The sequence below is a fragment of the Hippocampus zosterae genome, chromosome 2 (assembly GCF_025434085.1).
Source record: "Hippocampus zosterae strain Florida chromosome 2, ASM2543408v3, whole genome shotgun sequence".
NCBI lineage: Eukaryota > Metazoa > Chordata > Actinopteri > Syngnathiformes > Syngnathidae > Hippocampus > Hippocampus zosterae.
In genome coordinates, this window is record NC_067452.1 from 27,447,881 (window position 1) to 27,466,520 (window position 18,640).

Genomic DNA, 18,640 nt, shown 5'->3' on the forward strand with positions numbered 1-18,640 from the left:
GCCGGATGAATGTAGGACAAGCAATTGAATGAGCTGCAGACGAGAAGAAGATCTAACTTATGACTTATTTATGTATGTACTGTGCAGTTTGAATGCGTTCATATTTGCATGTTTTTGTATGAAACAGGCAACATGATGGCACGGTACAAGTAGAAGGACCCAAATGCAACAACAATGGGCCAAGAAAGGAACGGGATCAAAGGATGAACATGGCCTGCGCACAGACTCAGAAATTGAATACAGAAGCAAGAAAACAAAAAGTTAAACAAAGCGCGCCTCTAATCAAATAAGCTTAAGCAAGAAGTCAAATGAAGATATGAGTCCAGAGAGAATGCGCCAATCGTATTGTCTGGTATCCTCGTGTTGAGCACAACTGTCTCACGGCTCTCAGGGCAAAACCTCAAACTTAGGCGACATCTTGAGTACGGCGACACCGCAGCCATATTGGATGTGGCAAAGTGAAGCGATTGGTGAAGATGTCTCATTCACTTGATCCTTAGAGATGAATCATCAAGCCAGAACTCATTGGATTAAAATTGCTTTTGACGATGTCATTCTAACTCATTTTTCCAAATATTATTTGCCAATGTTTTGGCTCATACGGTGGCCACATCCAATATTGCGATTGCTCTGACATACCGCTTCGAAAAGGGACACCCGGTTCAACGGGTGTCTGCAGCAGACATAAAGAGGAAAAAAAGAAAAGACAATAGATCGTCATCTTAGATGACCAAGGGGTTTCTGGGTCCCGTGGTTTTGTTTCAAATGGCTCTTTGATTAGCGTCCCTGTCGTGATTCTTTTTTGTTTCCTCATGAGCTTTTGTCTTCCTCGTTTGGTTTTGTTTCCAGATGTTCTTGTCATCTGGGTCCCTTGTGTCAACCAATTAGCTCCCTCAACCCTTTGTGGCTTGTCCAGGTGTCCCTCGTTCTCTCACCAGTTTGCTTGGTTCCCTCCCTCGTTGTCGGATCGTTGTGTGACTGTCATTCTGTTTTGTTTCTGTTGCTGACCGGTTACTTTGTTTCTTGGTGCGGTGTGTTTTATTTCCTGATGTTTTGTTGTGACTCTGAGTTATTGAGTTTTTCACAACGTTGTTATTGATTAAGTTCTTCCAGTGAATCCCAGCAAGTGTTTCCGTCAATACATTTGGTTCAGTACATCCTCCTGCTCCTGTCTCCCTGCTATTTTGGTCCTCTACCATCCACTGACAGTCCCGGATGTGATATGTCTGTCCTAACTTGCCGTACTGAAAATATAACGATGACTATAATATGAACAATTTTATGACTATAGCGTTTTGCTCTCCATAGAGGTTCTCACTACAGAAGCTTAGGCCTGGAAAATGGTCTCTGCCCAACCTGGAAACCACAAAACGCCTGATATACCCCTCCCATGTCTTGGGTCACAGTTTGAGTAACGTGCAAAAAAACTGCTCCTCCAAATTAGAAATTTGCTACCAAAATCCAGACAGATTAGCAAAACCGCTCCTCCAAAATAAAAAAAAAAAGAATAATAATAATGTTATTTCAAGCTTTGCAAGTCTTGCAGAGGTCTATGCCTTTGTGCCATTGTAGCTTTATTCTGACAGTATCTATCTATAGGAATGACTTTGGCTGTGTGAAAATATTTTTTCCATGTGGCCGCTTGAGCACGTTGCTGCAAAAAGTAATTAGTGACAGCACTTGGTTTACAGAGATTTTAGGAAGTATTGAAGGGAAGTAGAAATCCCTTTATTACCCCCAGAGATTGGAAAACCCAATTTTATGCAAGAGAAATGGTGTACAGTAATTGTTTGGATTGCCCGCAAATAGTTTTTGGTTGCTGATATGTGGGAAAGTGAATCCACAGAAGTAGGCTGTGTGAGAGTGTACGTGTTGGTTTGTGTGTGTTTATACCCACTTCTCCAAGATTGCAGTGCAATCTGCTTGCCTTGGGGTATATCCATTAAATGTGCTGCAAAAATCACAATAACACAGACCAGTTGAGCTCCACATAGAGGATGTGTTGCATGCACTCAATGAAAAAAAAACATGTTTTTAATTATCTGCTTTCAAAATTCATCTAAAATTTCTTTCAGTAATGTTTAAAATGATGCACAGGTCAGTTGAGTTAAAAGAGAGAGAGAGAGAGAGAGAGAGAGAGAGAGAAAGAGAGAGAGAGAGAGAGAGAGAGAGAGAGAGAGAGAGAGAGAGTTGCCACAAAGATGAGCTGCTTCATGAAATTGTTCTTCCTGACATTTTTTTAATGTTAAACGCCATCTTGCACAGCGGAAATAAGGAATGAATAATCCACAGAACGAAGAAAGTTGGAGAAACATAATGATGAATTCGATTGACGCAGAAGCCAGGATGCGTCGTCATGCAACACATGTTCACGGGTGGGGACAGAAGGGATCTCACTGTGGTACATCTGCAGTGGAGCACTTGGAAATGAGAATGATATTGCCAAAATAGGGAGTTTCCAAAAAATGGGATACTTTTGTACAAAAAAAAATGGTTGTTTTGTGGTTTATCCATTTGATCCAAATTCTGTGGTGAATAAACACCCCAAAAAATAGGTTCACTACACTTGAACGCAACTTGGATAATTTTTGACTGAACTGTTTTTAGAGTGCATGAAGTCTCATGTTAAGGTTTAATGCACACACTGGTCAACATCAAATTTTATTTTATTTCTCTCTTGAAATGTTGTTTTTACACTAATTTAAAAAATGTCTATTTTTTTTCTCACACATCAGGTTTCTGAGATATTTTCATTTTTTGTTTTTAAGTTTGACCTATAAAAGCTTGCGCAATACAGACGTTATCATGCGGTGTAATTAATAGTTAAGACATTTCAGAAAGGAGTTGTACCTGTTACTGAACTAAAGCCTTAAATTCTAAATATTAATACAAACAGTATATAAACACAATATAATATTGCCTATTATTCTTTGTCATACTTCATTATTATTATGATTCAAATGATATGCTAGAGAAAAAAACGAGGGCAGATTTGGAATCAGCACAAAAAAAATCGCTCCATCTTCCGAACCGCTTATTCCTCACCAGGGTCGCGGGGGATGCTGTAGCCTATCCCTGCCGTCTTCAGGCAGGGACACCCTGAACCGGTTGCCAGTCAATCGCAGGGCACACACAGACGAACAACCATGCCCGCGCACACTCACACCTAGGGACAATTAAGTGTGTTCAATCAGCCTGCCATGCATGTTTTTGGAAGGCGGGAGGAAACCGGAGTACCCGGAAAAACCCGCGCAGGCCCGAGGAGAACATGCAAACTCCACACAGGGAGGCCGGAGCTGGAATCGAACCCGCACCTCAGCACTGTGAAGTCGAAAAAAAAAAACTTTTCTAAAAATGGAGTTGCATCACTTCAATTTTCTGGCCATTGCTACTGACATATTCGCAAAATGTCATTCCAACTAAAAAAGCTGATAAAATGAATCAGCTTTTAAAAGATAAATGAATAACAACACATTAGAATGAAATCCAATAAATAATTTACACATCCGACAGGCTGCGTAGTTCCAGAGTATGCTTCTGTTAGAGACCAAAGCAAAGAACACCAGTGTAGTGAACAAAGAGCAGTACTGTAATTTAATTCCGCCAGTAAACGCATGAAGTACATAAAGAATGTCTCGGCAGCTTGTTTGGCTCTGGCAGCTTTCCAATGGTGTACTGTTTAATCGATGCACTGGGCTCTTAAGCTTGCCAGTTAGATGGACAAACAGCACTCTTTGCAGCACGGTAGCAGTTAGCACATCTGCCTCACAGATTTTTAGATTCAGCGTTTGAATCCCGGCTAGGGCCTTCCTGTGAGTAGTTGGAATGTTCTTCCTGCTTGGGTTTCCTCTGGCTACCCTGGCTTCCTCCCATATTCTCAAAGCATGCATATTACGTTCATTGAAGACTCTAAATTGCCCATGCATGTGAATTTGAGTGTGATTGGCTTGCGACCAGACCGGGGTATATCCAGCATGTCATGCGGAATGGCCCAGAGAATGATTTTGAAGATTATGAAAATGCTTCCTCAACAGTACCTGATCACTTTTGAATTGTAATAACACTGTCCCCCAGTAGATGGCACATGTCTTACACAAGGTCTAATCCATCAAAGAAGAAGAGCATTCAAAAAGCAGCGCCAATAGAGAAAACTCCATGCAGAAAATTGTCTTTCGGGTAAAATAAAAAGTCTATTATTTCTTCATTAAATTTCAAGGGGAAATTATTGGTGGAAAAAACATTTTAATGAAAGATATTGAGATTTTAATATTGAACATACTGCCATTACACTTACTATATAAACTCTCGCGAAAGTACCAAAATTTGGTACCATTGAGACCTGGTACCAATTTTCAATTTCGAACCCCTCGAAAACACAAATACAGTATATTCCCCCAATTAAATATGTTTTATCAAATGTTTTGTCTTCATGACAGGACAAAAACGTTGATAAAGTATTTTACAAATTTGAAATTCAAAACTTCTCCATCGAAATGTGCACTGCAACAAAAGAGATTTTGGCACTTCTACAATAGTTTTGAAGGGCAACACTTGTACATGTCCACATATGCCTTCTATGGATGTACAGTATTGAATAAGCCGAACATCATTGCTCACGCTCCACATACTGTGCAAGGCCATCATCTGCTCTCACTAAAAACTCCTGTCACAGACGAGACCCATTTCACTTCCCTCAGGGACTTACGGAACAGCAACAATAACATGACCAGTATTTGAATGTTGTTTAAAAACACATTTATAAACCAATATTGCTGAATTCTTCAGAATTGTGTCAGTTAATCTACACTGTGTTTGAAAATATAAAATGGAGAGGATTTAAATGAACTACGCATTTGTGCTCTCAATTTTCTGGGAAGGTTTTTGCATGTTCTTTTGCGAGTCTATTATTCGTCTGGCCTTATTCTCTTTCGTGGACCGCTTTTGTCATGATTCGGTTTGGGACCAACAGGTGGCACTGTAGGGCTCCCCCTGCAGCTGCACACCTGTTGGTCATTAGGTAATTAGTGCTTTAAAAGGACTCCCAGCCCGACCACTCATTGTCGGGTCATTGTTGCTTTTTGCTGCTGTCATGTTTGTTTGTTTGCTGTTGGCTTTTGTCATGTTTCAGTCATGTTTAGTTCATTGTTATGTTTTAGCTTCAGTCATGTTTTGGTCATGTTTTTGTTATTGAAAGTTTTTAGTTTCTGCCATGGTGTTTGGTTGTTACTTTGGATTAATTTTGTTTTCATGACTTTCTTTTGGATTTAGTTTTCTGTGTTTTATCAATACACTTCTTCCAAGTTCACCCTGCTCCTTCGTCCTGCCTGCTTTTTTGGGGTTGTCCACCACCTCGCAAACGTGACAATATCAATCGCTGTTTGATTAGCTTCCCAAGTGTGCCTAATCAAAGCAAAATCAAGTTACAATTTTCATGCACTTCGAAAAGAAGGATCCAATTTCAAGAATTTTAGATCATTAAAATAATGCAACAAAATATGTGTGTGTCATGATAAAGCTGTGCAAAGGAACGTTTCTGCCCGACAGATGGATCGTCATCAGAGAGCAGCTGTTAAAAGGCCACTGATGAGCCGCTGGTGTCTGGAGAGTCCTGAGAACTACTCGATCCTACAAGAGGTTTGCAGTCATCCTTAAAGCTGTGTTGTGGCGACTGTTGGAGGAAACGTGCCGGGACTTCCGAAATCCATAGAGACGAACCGTTTTATTCACTGATAAATACTGGGCCACTTTGGGAAGTCCAGATGGATAAGGTTCTGAAAGACCGATAGATGGCCCTCACTTCAGGACAACACTGAAGTTTTACACATCGGTCCCGGGTCCCAGAAAGAGAAACCTTTAACTAAAGTACACACGCAGTCCCCAAATCTCTCATCACAGATGAAAAACCTGGGTGTTATAATGAACTATTACTAGAGCTATTATTCTGCATCTCAAAAATTTAAGAATATGTTTGTAACACTTAAGGAATGCAGAAAGTGTCAGAGTGCTGCTTTGGTCCTGTGTCTCAGGGGTTCAACACATGAGTGCAGACTCCACTCGCATTATGGACATAACGACCCAGAAGCCGCCAACTCCACTGGGGATGGCGAATGGTTTGAGAGGAAGCACAGATACTCCCTCCGGCAGTTCAGCCCGCCGTTGGCTCGTTAAAAATACTCAGCACGGCATTGGTTTTTAATGTCACCTGCATGGCATGTCCCATCTCAATCTGTATACGATTCCTCATCTGCTGAAGTGCTCACTCTATATGCACACCTGTCTGTTTGAACTTGTGTACAGCAGTGGCTTAATAAAACTTGCACAAGTACCGGTACACTTTTTGCAAAACCTGCAGAATAATATGTCAATGTGAACCTTGTTTTCTGTTTCTTACCAATTTTTGCAAAGCATTATGGCATTATTTTGCTTAGTGTTCTCCTCGTTGGCCAATCAATGTGTGTTTATTGTCAAGCAATAGTCTCGTTGGACCCAACATAAAAGTACCCGTGTGTTGAAAATGTTGCCAATTTGTCAACTCTTATGTGTTTTTCCAAGTTAAACTAATTCATTTCTACCAATCAAGCCGCATGTGAAATTAATGAACCTTTTCTTTTAATGGACCTTTTACTAAACACACACACACACACACACACACAAAATTATCTTCAAATTTTTCCACCAACTTTAAACTGTTGTGCATAACAATTAGAAACATGACATTTCATGAAGTCAGTTTGAGGGAAATAAATACTGCTGTCCTCATAGTGGTTTACTGGTGTCAATAAATTCCCAATTGTTATCGACACGTATATAAGAGGTACAAAGCAAAAATAGATGATATTAAAGTGTAAAATATCACTGTGAATTGCATTGAGTGGTTGGGGGTGGGAAAAAAACACCCAATAATTTGGAATGTAGTGTAAAGTTCACCATGAAAAGGGACAGCAGTGAAAAGAAAATCTTTTTGCTCCAAGCTACTTTGTGAGGTCCAGACAATGTCCCTCGATTGACACTGAGCGGTGTCTGCGGTCCTGTGATGAAGCGCATTGCCATTTTGTGATCTTTTTTCTGTGAAAGGAAAGCATCCGCCACAAAATTTGTTCTTTTTGTTTCTCCATCTTCACTGGCTATCTGTTTCTGCTATTGTTTTGTTTCACTTCATTTACGCTCATCATTTCTCGATTACATTATTATTAAGTTATCACTCATAATGGGAATGGTACGATGATTAACATTTGCTGTGCTTCTGAAGAACGTTTCGATAAGATGACAAAGGTTGTATCATCAACCTTTTAAAAAAAAATACAAAAGAACCGATTAAGTATTTGAAATACTAATCACATGATACGGCTCATTTCAAATTGGGTATTGACTGTGATTGCAAAGGATGCTTTCACAAATGCAGTTTGCTTTTTGGTCGAAGGCCTTTATCTAATTACCTACCAAGCTCTTCTTTTTTAAAGTGACTGCCTTGTTTGTGTCGTCTCATTCCAAATTATGTGAAAATGAACTTTTCTGTATACTATATCTGACCATAAGTCAAGAAAATGTACAAATTTAAAACCACAGACATGTTTGTATCTGAGCAAAGACGTTACTTGGTAAAAGTGAAGAAAGGATTTTATTAACAATTGAAACAAACAACTCATTATGATTCAAACCCAGGAGTAGTTGCCATATTCATTGAATAAAAACTCCAACCGAGAAAGTTTTGAAAATACATTAGAGTTGTTGAAGATGAGATTGGAAAATCTCTTGACATATGCAGTATATGGAACTGCACAAGGTAAAGAAAGATCAATGGCTTCGAGTCAAGAATTTCCAAACTTGAGACACACACACAAGAGATGAACATATTTTGTCTGGTTTTGTACATGCTTCAACAACACTGGTCATTGAATGTTCAATGCTCAATGCCTTACTCAGAGGCACCTCAGCAGTGGCAAGGAAGAAACTATATCAACAAAGCAGGAAACCATTTTGAAGGAAAGCAACTCTGCTTAGAAAAGGTCACCACACTCGAAAATACATTTCAACAAATTGCTGATCTCATTGAGAAACACAAACTGGCTCTCAGAGTTCGGCATTGTACATAACAAGAGCTGAAATGTCAAGAATGGCTTGACAACAAGTCCAAAATATTAATTTCATCAAATCATACAGCTGACTTTACTGTCCCTTATTTACCTCTCATGGAAACCGACAGTGGCCTGTGATGTGCAATTCTTCTCGAGTTTTTGTTTGACTGAATTACGACACTGTTCTGTGTCACAAGAAATACTATAAATTACAGTTATGCAGTCCCTATTTACTCTATGTGAGGCTGCATACGTTTGTGCGAATTCTTTAACCGTACAGATAAACATCCATGGGATGCCAAAAGATCTGACGTGAAAGCCGCATCATCTGCATCAAAATGACAAAAGCATTTCTGCTTGACGCTAGACACGGTCCAAATGAAGGCAACTTTTAAATACGTACAAATTTTAATCTCATGAGAAACTGAAATACACTGCAATGTGTGCAATGTATCATTTAGCATGTAGCTATTGTGTTGTTCCCATCAATTGGGATTTGAAGAATTTTGAATGTTATGGAATGTAGAATTTCAACGAATCACGATTGGTGGAGTCAGAATGTTGGCTGGCCCATTGCGGGAACAGTGACGTTACGAGGAGGAAAAAAAAATATCACACCCGAAAGGATGAGCAGATTAAAACCATCAGGTGTAGAAAAAAAAACACAAAGCAAAGCTTGATGGAAATGGAAATAAAACTCTACAGCATTACAAGAAAAAGGCCTTGAAGAGTTGATTAATTCAACAGTTTGTTGAAAATTAGTTGACATTATTTTAAATGAAAATGCCTTATCCTGACCGGGCGAATTCAGTTTTTCTTTGTTCTCGTCTTCAACATTCAAACAAGAATTTCAAAAATGCGCTGAGGAATTAAAATAAAAGCGACATGAAATGAATATGAGATCACCAACCCAAAAGCCTAACGTGCATCACATCAGAAGGTGATTCCCAAGATTACCTAACTTTTAAACACACATCACTGATACAAGCAACTCCATCGAAAAAGTAATGCAACCCAACCAAGCCATGTCGTCAGTGAAATAGAAAGCGTGACACCACGTCAAAGTCACAGCTGAAGCAAACAAAGACAAGTGACAGCAAAATCGCGTTACATACTGAATCTTGGAGGTTCCCGCTCCATGCTGCTTGCTGCTTTAGCTGCAAAAGCAAGTGACATCAAAGAGAGCGCGAGGCAGAGAAAGAAGAGCTCGCTCGACCTCCCCTCTCCTGTCTCTCTTTTTCTCCTATCTGTCTGCGGCTCACCGCCGTGATGGTGTTAACCTATTTTTATTCCTTTACCTACATATCATCAGTCCCATTCATCACTCTCCATCTCTATCCTTTGTCTCTTATTCCCCCAATTAAGCACACACACACACACACATTGATTCACAATTCCAGCAGGCTTGGTTGCCATGCATACCAGATGTGGGTAAAGTGTGTATTGCGTGTAGTAAAAGTAGTGCAAATGTCAATTCTTCACATGTAATAAAGTGATGCAAACATGAGAACGTCAAAAGTTATGCAAAAACACTAACACACTAGACAGCCTTTTGGGTGCAACAATACAGATGTTCTTATTTAATCGGGCACCATCTACAGCAGGGGTGTCAAACCCATTTTCGCCGCGGCCCACATTTTAGTTACAGTTTCCATTGGAGGGCCATTATGAGTGAAATCAAAGAAAAGTCAAGAATAACGATTTATCCAACTATTGTTACCGCTGTTACTTTTATGACGTTTTTGGCAACAACAAAATGCTTCCAATGTGTCTCTTACTTATTACATATGAGAATTTCACATTTTGGTCCATATTTTAGCAAGCATCATGGAAGTTGCCATGTTTGATTTGCTTTCGCGGGCCGCATAAAATGAGGGGGTGGGCTAGATCTGGCCCCCGGGCCTTAACTCTGACACCAGTGCTCGAGAGTAAGTCATCGAATTCATTATTTGTATTTTTGTTTGTCTTCCTTCCATTAAACTGTTATGAGTCCGTCTAAAGAGCGCAACAATTAACATTTGCTTTCTCTGGTGATCACGTTCAAGCATATCTAATCGCACTCTCTGGGTGACCAAAAAAATTACAATTGCTTTTTGAGCAAACCCTTTCGGATGGGGAAACATTTTAAAGGTGATTCCAGGTGAAAATATGAAGCCTTTCTTCAGTTGATTGCTATTCATTTGAAGATGCTGTTTCGTGCATAGACACAAACCGTCCTCACACCTGAATGCAAATGGAGGCTATCCACTCATCCACCGGGGTGAACATACACGCACGAACCTGTATCATAAACAATACATAAATCCATATTTTATTAAGTTCTAATTACTTTTTTATAGATGAAAGGAATGAACAAAGCAGGAACATTCCTTACGTCATATGAACTATTTGACCCAACGTTTGGGCATCGTAAAATTCAGTACAAGGTACCTTAAATACACGGTAAATTAGTAAAACCTTTATTTATTTATTTATTTAGCTAGTTAGTTTTTTAACATCATGGTCATGCAATGACTGCATACATGAATTAAGCAAGAACACAAAATGTTTTCTTTTGCTGAAAATGTCTGGATGGTAAGACCGGCGGGGTTCATTATTTTTGCAATTGATTGTTAAGCTTAATTTAATTTGTCATTTCAGTCAAATGGAGCAAATTACATTAATTTTAATCATTCATAACACATTGACAAATTGTTTAGTAAAAGTAGAAAACCCATTCCGCTCACTGAAAGATCATGAAGCGATGCGAATAAAATTAGCCAAAATTATTAACTAAAACAGCACAAAGATTCCAGGAGAATGTCCTTGGACAGAAACTAATCATACCGTACAAAGAAGAGAACACTTCACCAAAACATGTACAAACAGCTGCTCCGTGATATCCTGGGGCTGCTTTGCTATATCTGGCATTGGCCGAACTCAATCTGTGCAGGATACAATACTAGACCCAAGACATATAAAGGCATTCTGAAATGAAATGCTCAGCCCGCTGTCAAAAAGCTTGAGGTACATGAAGCCATGATCACATGGGTCGCGCCTCCTCCACAGGATAAAGACTCACACACAGAGCTGAAAACACCCAGGGGTGGTTCAAAACATAAAAAGAAAATGGAATACAAGCATTATGAAGTGGACTTTCTAAACCATTTTCTACAGTATATCCTAGTGAACATCGTGGAAGGGTAAAAAAAAAAATCCAGTCTGGGGAAGGCAGCACATTTGAACCTGAGACAGCCGGAGCAGTTTGCACACCAAAATATCTGTCATCCGGCACAGGAGGCTTCTTGAGAGTTACAGAAATGATTTGATTGCAGTGATTGCTTCAAAGGGCTGCGCAACAAAATATGGCGTTCAATGTACCGTATTTTGCGCACTGGGTTATGAGGCGCACCTTCAATGAATGGTTTAATTTTTCATTTTTTTCATAAACTGGACGCACTGGATTATAAGACGCAATCTAAAATGCATCCACTAGATAGAGCTACACTCCTTCCGTTTGACTTGAGAGACGTTCATGATCACCTCCGAAAAACGTAAATTAACGATTACAGTACTTCAATGAAATGCATAAAAACAGAAAATCAAGCGAGAAAATCACAAAATAAATTGTATAGCCCCCCCCACCACCACCACCACACCCTCACCCCTTTGGCATTTCCTTGAGCGAAGCTCCAACAGAACGATCATATGTTAGTTAAATGTTGGAGACTGGACTGTCTCAGAAGTTTTATTTATTCCTTTGTTGGATATTCACAAACTAGGAAATCACAAAATAAATTATGTAGGGGGGCTCGAGAATGTATTTTGTCACTTCCTCGCTTGATTGTCTGTTTTGATGCATTATTTTTAATTTTCCTAGTTGCATTGAAGGAATCATTCATTTACGTTTTCGGAGGCGGTCATGAAGGCCTCTCGAGTCGAACGGAAGAACAGAAGGCACGGAGACGGACAAAGACGTACCTGTATTTGTTGAGACTGTGAGAACCATTAATAAAGTGTGTGTTTTATAAAAGACAACAACACAGCTCTCCTTATTTCAGAGCTGCAACAAAAACTTATTTAATAAAGCAGCGACACAGTTCACTGAACCAACAGCAAGTTACAACATTGTAACCATGCCTCCAGCAAGGAGCCATTTTGGGGTCGACGTATTACCATAATGACCATACACAAGGCCACGTAAGGCGCGCGGTGAGCTTTTAAGAAAATGGAAGACTTTTTGGTGCGCCCTATAGTGCGGAAAATATGGTACCATCTTTCTTTGTCAAATTTGTTTGTCGTCTAATCATGAATATAAAAGCAAATGCTGATTTCCATTAGTTTTATTGTCAGTTGTGTCAATTTCAGTTATTTCTGTGAACATTTCTTCTTTCACCAGAAGGGTATCAACCATTGTCCACATGTGTATATAATTGGGGGGTCAAATTCAGTGCCCTCCAGTAACGCGCAAACCATCATTTCATTTTGATGGCCTCGAGAGTGTCACATTATATTGTTTCTGCTGGAATTTTGTTCTTTAACAGGCTGTAATGAGGTGAATTAGTGTTAGCTGATAACTGCACTCCTTCACTCGCGAGGACAGCGCATTACTGCTGATAGCCGCAATCATGTTTCAGCACGCTATAGTTCTCTTTGAAGGATTTCTAGATTAATGAGCGTTCATTTGCAAGTAGTCAGCACCTCTACTGCATTACATCGCCTTACGCATAAGCTTGATTGTACCAACGGGGTGTTTCATAAAATCGCATCGATGATGCGCAAGTGAGGCAAGGTATAATAAGATGGCTTTGAAGTCTTGACATCTTTGTAGGAAATGGGGTGGCGGGGCGAATTATGTAAAGGTTTGCTAATGTGAGAGCACAATCCTCCATCTTGCTGGATGAGATGGAGATACGGAACTACTTTTAGACACTCATGTAAGAACAAAGAATAAAAGTTCTCCAGATATCTAAGGTTCGTTTTTAGGTTGATTCATCAAAATCAAAATGTGACACAACAAAATAAACTCCAAACAACTTGGCAAAGCTGGACCCAGGCTAACCCCAAGGGATGGATGTGAGAACTACAGCTACAAGCTTTCTATGCAAGTGTAGCGATCAAAATCTCTATTGAAACCCAAAATATATGCATGTATGCTTGCGCATAGTTCACTTTGCTTATCCCGCTAACGTTGCATTGATTAATCCGCTTGGCCATGGAAATAATAACATGTATCCTAGTTGTCTGAACTTTTCGTAAGGGTTCAAAATGTTTCCAGCTGGGATGGGAAAAGTGATGCAATTTAGGAATTATGAAATGCACAAAAGACTCCCCTTTTTTTCCTCTCGCCCTCTCTGCTCTCTCCACTTCAACATTTTCAATTTATTTTATTTATTCATTCATTCATTCATCTTCTGTACCGCTTGATCCTCACTAGGGTCGCGGGGGGTGCTGGAGCCCAACCCAGCCGTCTCCGGGCAGTAGGCGGGGGACACCCTGAATCGGTTGCCAGCCAATCGCAGGGCACACATAGACGAACAACCATCCACGCTCACACTCACACCTAGGGACAATTTAGAGTGTTCAATCAGCCTGCCATGCATATTTTTGGAATGTGGGAGGAAACCGGAGCACCCGGAGAAAACCCACGCAGGCCCGGGGAGAACATGCAAACTCCACACAGGGAGGCCGGAGCTGGAATCGAACCCGGTACCTCTGCACTGTGAAGCCGACGTGCTAACCACTGGACTACCGGGCCGCCCTTATTTTATTTATTTATTTATTTATTTATTTTACTGTTTCGCCTGGGTTTTTTTTGGTTGAGACTCTGGCTTTCAACTAGCCTGATTCCTGGCTTCTAATCCCTTAAACAATCACACATGTGGCAGGTTAGGCGTGACAAGCCGGCTGCCGGGAGCACAAACCGAAGCATTAAGTCGGCTCTGCTCCTGGTTTGAAGGACAGGAAAACCATCCCAGGTTTTTCTGAAGAAGCTCCGTGACCGCACAGCCATAAGAACGCTACGAAGCTCTCGTTTTCCTGCTTCCAGCTGCCTCATTTTCCATTTTTATTTTTCTTTTCTTCTGCAAAAAAGTCAAAGTTACTTTCACCTGCTCATCACGTTACTTTCACCTGCTCATCACGTGAGACTCCGTTGATGTGCCGAATTTGCACCCACTCGGTCCTAGTGGAGGAGGTGAAAGATCTGAACGCTAGCCAATGTTGTGTAATTCATAAAGTGCGCCACTGTGACTATAGTCATTATTACCACCTTCTATGAGGCTCGTTTCTGCATTACGTCCCATTCATTTCTGATCATTTTTTTTCTTCCTCCATTTAGGCTTCGCATAGAATAGGATCTTGTAGTATGTTTCGTATGTTTCAATAGCTGTGTGTGTATGTGTGTGCGTGTGTTTGGGTAAAATATTAACCTCTATTTTGGCATAAGAACTGCCAACTTAGTTTATTGAAGCTTCTTGCATATTTCAAGACTGATTTAATGAGTTTTTTTTGCCAATCACCCTATAAATGATCCAAAATTTGACATAGAGCCCCTAAAGGCAAGCAGCCATAATGCAGGTATTTCTCCCAGTCCCTATTACATTAAATTTCGACACTCTTCAAAGCGACCCCTATTCTTGCTACAAAAAGGTTAGTGTTAGTGTTTGATAGGTTTCACATATAGTCTCAGTGTAGTTAGCGGTATTTGTAATACATTGTAGGTGACGTGTCCACGTGCCACATACACACAGCGTAGTCTATGAAGTGCTGCCTCAGTGAGTAAAAATAATCTTATAGTCTTTATGGTGCTCATCCCCACCCCCCTCCACTCACTCAACACCCCCCACCCCCACATCCCCCCATACACACGCACATGCAGGGCTCTAGTTGCAATATTCAGGCTCCAGCCCTGGTTGTCATGGTAACAAAATCAGTGCAGTACATTGGGCCGGGTAGACAGTTGCTGAATGTACTATAATTACTCTGGTCAGCAAATGTTAAAAAAAAAAAAAATCAGTCAGAACTGCTACGACTACCAATCATCATCACATTCATAAAAAAATAAATAAAATAATAATAATAATAATAATAATGGTTGCCCGGTGGGTAAGTGGTTCGCGCGTTGACCTCACAATGCAGAGGTACCGGGTTTGATTAGTGCTCCAGCCTTCCTGTGTGGAGTTTGCATGTTTTCCCCGTGCCTGCGTGGGTTTTCTGCAGGTACTCCGGTTTCCTCCCACATTCCACAAACATGCTTGACAGGCTGAAGGAACACTCAAAATTGTCACGAGTGTGTGATTGTGAGCGTGAATTGTTGTTCGTCTCTGTGTGCCCTGCGATTGGCTGGCAACCTGTTCAGGGTGTCCCCTGCCGACTGCCCGAAGACGGCTAGGATCGGCTCCAGCACCCCCGTGACCCTTGTGAGGATAAAGCAGATCCGAAAATGGATGGATGGATAATAATGATGTGAAACGTATCAATATTTGGATGAATATTTATAAATTCAGGGTTAGGTTCACTAACAGGTGGGTCTTTTGGTGACTCATAGCTATAAATGACAATGCATGTAGTTTGTAGTTCGAACCTTAAAAATAATGAAAATGTATTTAAAAAAATGTTGATGTACAACAACAAAAAAAAGACATTCTTGAAATCTGGAGCAGAAATAGGTTTAGGGACACATAAAGCCATCTCTGGTTAAAATTTACTGTTAACCGATGTTTTTGATCCTTGGAGTATTTTCATGAAAGGATGCCTTATTTTTACAACACCTGGTATTGTTTTCAATTTGTCAAAAAAATAAACATGAAGCAGACTTCTTGGATAAATGATCATCCAGCTTTCTCCCATGTGTTTGTTCAGCTATTGTTCTCATTTATTCACATGCTCTCTGTTGCCATTTGTCTCGGGTCGCTCATTTGATTGGTTAATTTTCCAATTGGAGCAGATTAAGCACAGATCGCTGTGTCACCACAACTGTGAGAAAAGCATGCACTGAGTTTTCTGTGTTCACTTCTAATCAGATGAACCTCAGCGAGAGGGATATTTAACTAGCGTTTGAGTAAAACGGACTTAAGTGCACTTTTATGAAACCGTTGTTCTAAAAGCACAGGCCAATTAGCAAAAATATAAATTGTTGTCCATTACTATTAAAACTGCTGACGTCTTCATTACATACTTATTTCTTCGAAGGCCACCGTTGTTTATGAGCATGGTGTTAGCACCGACACCTTCTGAATAAAATCATATAAATACAAAAGTAATGGCACATATCACCTCCAAAATATAATGTGACAGCAAAACACTATGTGGTCTACCAACCCAGTTGGATTGTGACTCATCATTTTCAGATAAATTGGCAGGTAAAGTGGCTTTTGACGAAATACGCTAACTGGCAGTGGGGCGCAGGTGGACGGGCTCACCTTTTTGTGACTCTAATGAGAAAAAAGTCAAACTTGGCTCTGCGATGTGGTTGATGATGCATTGAGGTTTACTGGCTCCAGCATTTGTAGTTGTTTGTGCTGGCGTTTCTGTGCACAAAACTTATACTGGCTGAAATGTTTGCTGCTGCCAGTGGGAAATTATTGACAACTAGATGACGAGTGACATGGCTTACACTCTGTCTCCCAGTAATAAATTTGTTACGAGTTGTTAATCATCAAGTCTAATGTGTCAGTTAGAATTGTCAAGTCGTACGTCTTTTTTTTTCAATAAAATAACAGTACGGGTACATTGAACTACAATATACCGTATTGGCCCGAATATAAAACGGCCCTGATTATAAGACGACCCCCTCTTTTTCAAGACTCAAGTTTGAAAAAAGACTTTTTGAACATCAAATTCATGTTTATACAGTAAATAATTACAGTACATCTGAAACAAATTATAATAATATATTTGAGAGAAAAAGCATGTTATTTTGCCTCATTCAAATCTATCAAGATCTGAACATTTCAAATGTAAACTAAAGTGCAATCACATTTGTAAATGAATGGCTTCTGGTTTTTGAAATTTAATTACATCATAATTTTCCTCAGCTGCCGGTGAACCTGGCCGATCGATCTTCGACCCACTTTTCTCCAGATTTTCGCTACGTTTCTCCATTTTCTTATCTCTTCTATTATTTTCTTCTCTTTTCTTTGTTACCGCTATTTTTATTTTTCTTCTTCGTGCGACCGCTATTTATATATATATATATATATATATATATATATATATATATTTTTTTTTTTAATATATGCCAGGGGTTCACTTTGGCCTGGGGAGTAAAGTTCAATATTCGCTTCAAAGATATCTGGCGCCATCTAATGTCGTGAATGGGTTTAATGTCTAGACCCCGAATATAAGACGACCCCAATTTCTTCAGTCTTATTTCAATGCAAAAAACACTGTCTTATATTCGGGCCAATACCGTACCTTCATTGGTGAGCAAATGGATCTTAGTGACAACAGAAACTCAATTATGCGATATTTTACACATATATTTGACTCATTGGTCTTTTAGGACACTGTTTTTTCTTAGTAGTTCAGAATTTATACTCATACCCAAGCCTATTGTGCCCATGAGTTTCATATGCTCTAAATCCAAACTGGCAGCAGTCATCAAATAGTTTGTCAGCATAACGGTTGTATTGCCGCCAAGCACAGCTGCTGCTCAATCAAAAGAAAACTGTGAAACGACTGCATGATAAGCAATGTGCTAGTTTTGTGTGCTCCTTAATTATTAATGACCACTTTAGATGGCCTGACTGGTGACAGCAACCAATGAGGAGGGATACATTCAGAACGTGTGAGAAATAATTATGCATCAATGTGGTTATTTGTTTTTTTCCTAACTGTGGGGGCAGATGGATCCGCATGTGATCTTCATCCCTGTCAGCTGAAACTTGACCGGTCAAATGAGCCTATGAGAAATCGGGTAGTGCTTAATGAAGCCCGTCAACTAACATTAAGAGTTGTCAAAAATGGGCAAATGAGCCGTTTCATGCTCACCACCGTTTTGCATCAATAACACTTGACTGCGGCGAGCTTCGGAGGTGGCTTGATGAGTTAATGTTGCAAACAAGTCGGTCCAGTGAGCTGAAGAGCTGCGCGATGATGAACACACGCTGAACGATGGAGGAGGTGAAAGATCTGAAGGGGCATCTGTGAGGCAGTTATTCACACAGTCAGAGTGTATGCACTCGAAAAAGCATTTAGAGCAATACAAAAATATGTTTTGAACTCCGTTCACCGCAGTATATTGGAATAGTGATTTTTCTTCCCTAATGTGAAGATCACATTGCATGACCACAACAATAAGTACATGGACACAATATAAATCAAATAGCAGTGTCAAAATGATGCCTTTTGTTGATGTTTTTTTTTTTAATATTTTCCAATTGCCATATTTATTGTTTCCTCTTCCCACATTTAATTTATCAATGCGTCCCACTCTATGCATTGGAAGCAAACCAATTCTAGGATTCTCTATTACTAGTCAGCAGGCATTACAGTTCATTTTATTTGGAAACTCTTAAATAGCTATCAAGGTTTTAAGGTTTCCCAGTGGAACTGAACTGATTGTTACTGTACATTTAAATACA

General features: G+C 39.9%; 2 protein-coding genes across 4 annotated transcripts in view; one reads left to right on the plus strand and one right to left on the minus strand.

Annotated features, from left to right (window-relative positions):
* plch2a (phospholipase C, eta 2a) overlaps nucleotides 1-18,640 on the minus strand; it is a 128,223-nt gene that overhangs the window by 89,365 nt on the left and 20,218 nt on the right. The window contains exon 1 of one of the 2 annotated variants that reach the window (XM_052058258.1): nucleotides 9,191-9,338. The exons of the other annotated variant lie outside the window; for it this stretch is intronic. Within the exon in view, the coding sequence (XP_051914218.1) occupies nucleotides 9,191-9,251 (61 nt within the window). The 5' untranslated portion in view covers nucleotides 9,252-9,338. Of the gene's footprint in view, nucleotides 1-9,190; nucleotides 9,339-18,640 lie in introns of those variants that run through there. 2 annotated transcript variants of the gene reach the window in all.
* The window catches only part of renbp (renin binding protein), a 48,660-nt gene continuing 33,653 nt past the window's right edge, over nucleotides 3,634-18,640 (plus strand). The window contains exon 1 of one of the 2 annotated variants that reach the window (XM_052058290.1): nucleotides 3,634-3,645. The gene's annotated coding sequence lies outside the window, so the exon portion shown is untranslated. The remainder of the gene's footprint in view (nucleotides 3,646-18,640) is intronic. The other variant, XM_052058291.1, reaches the window with a different exon arrangement.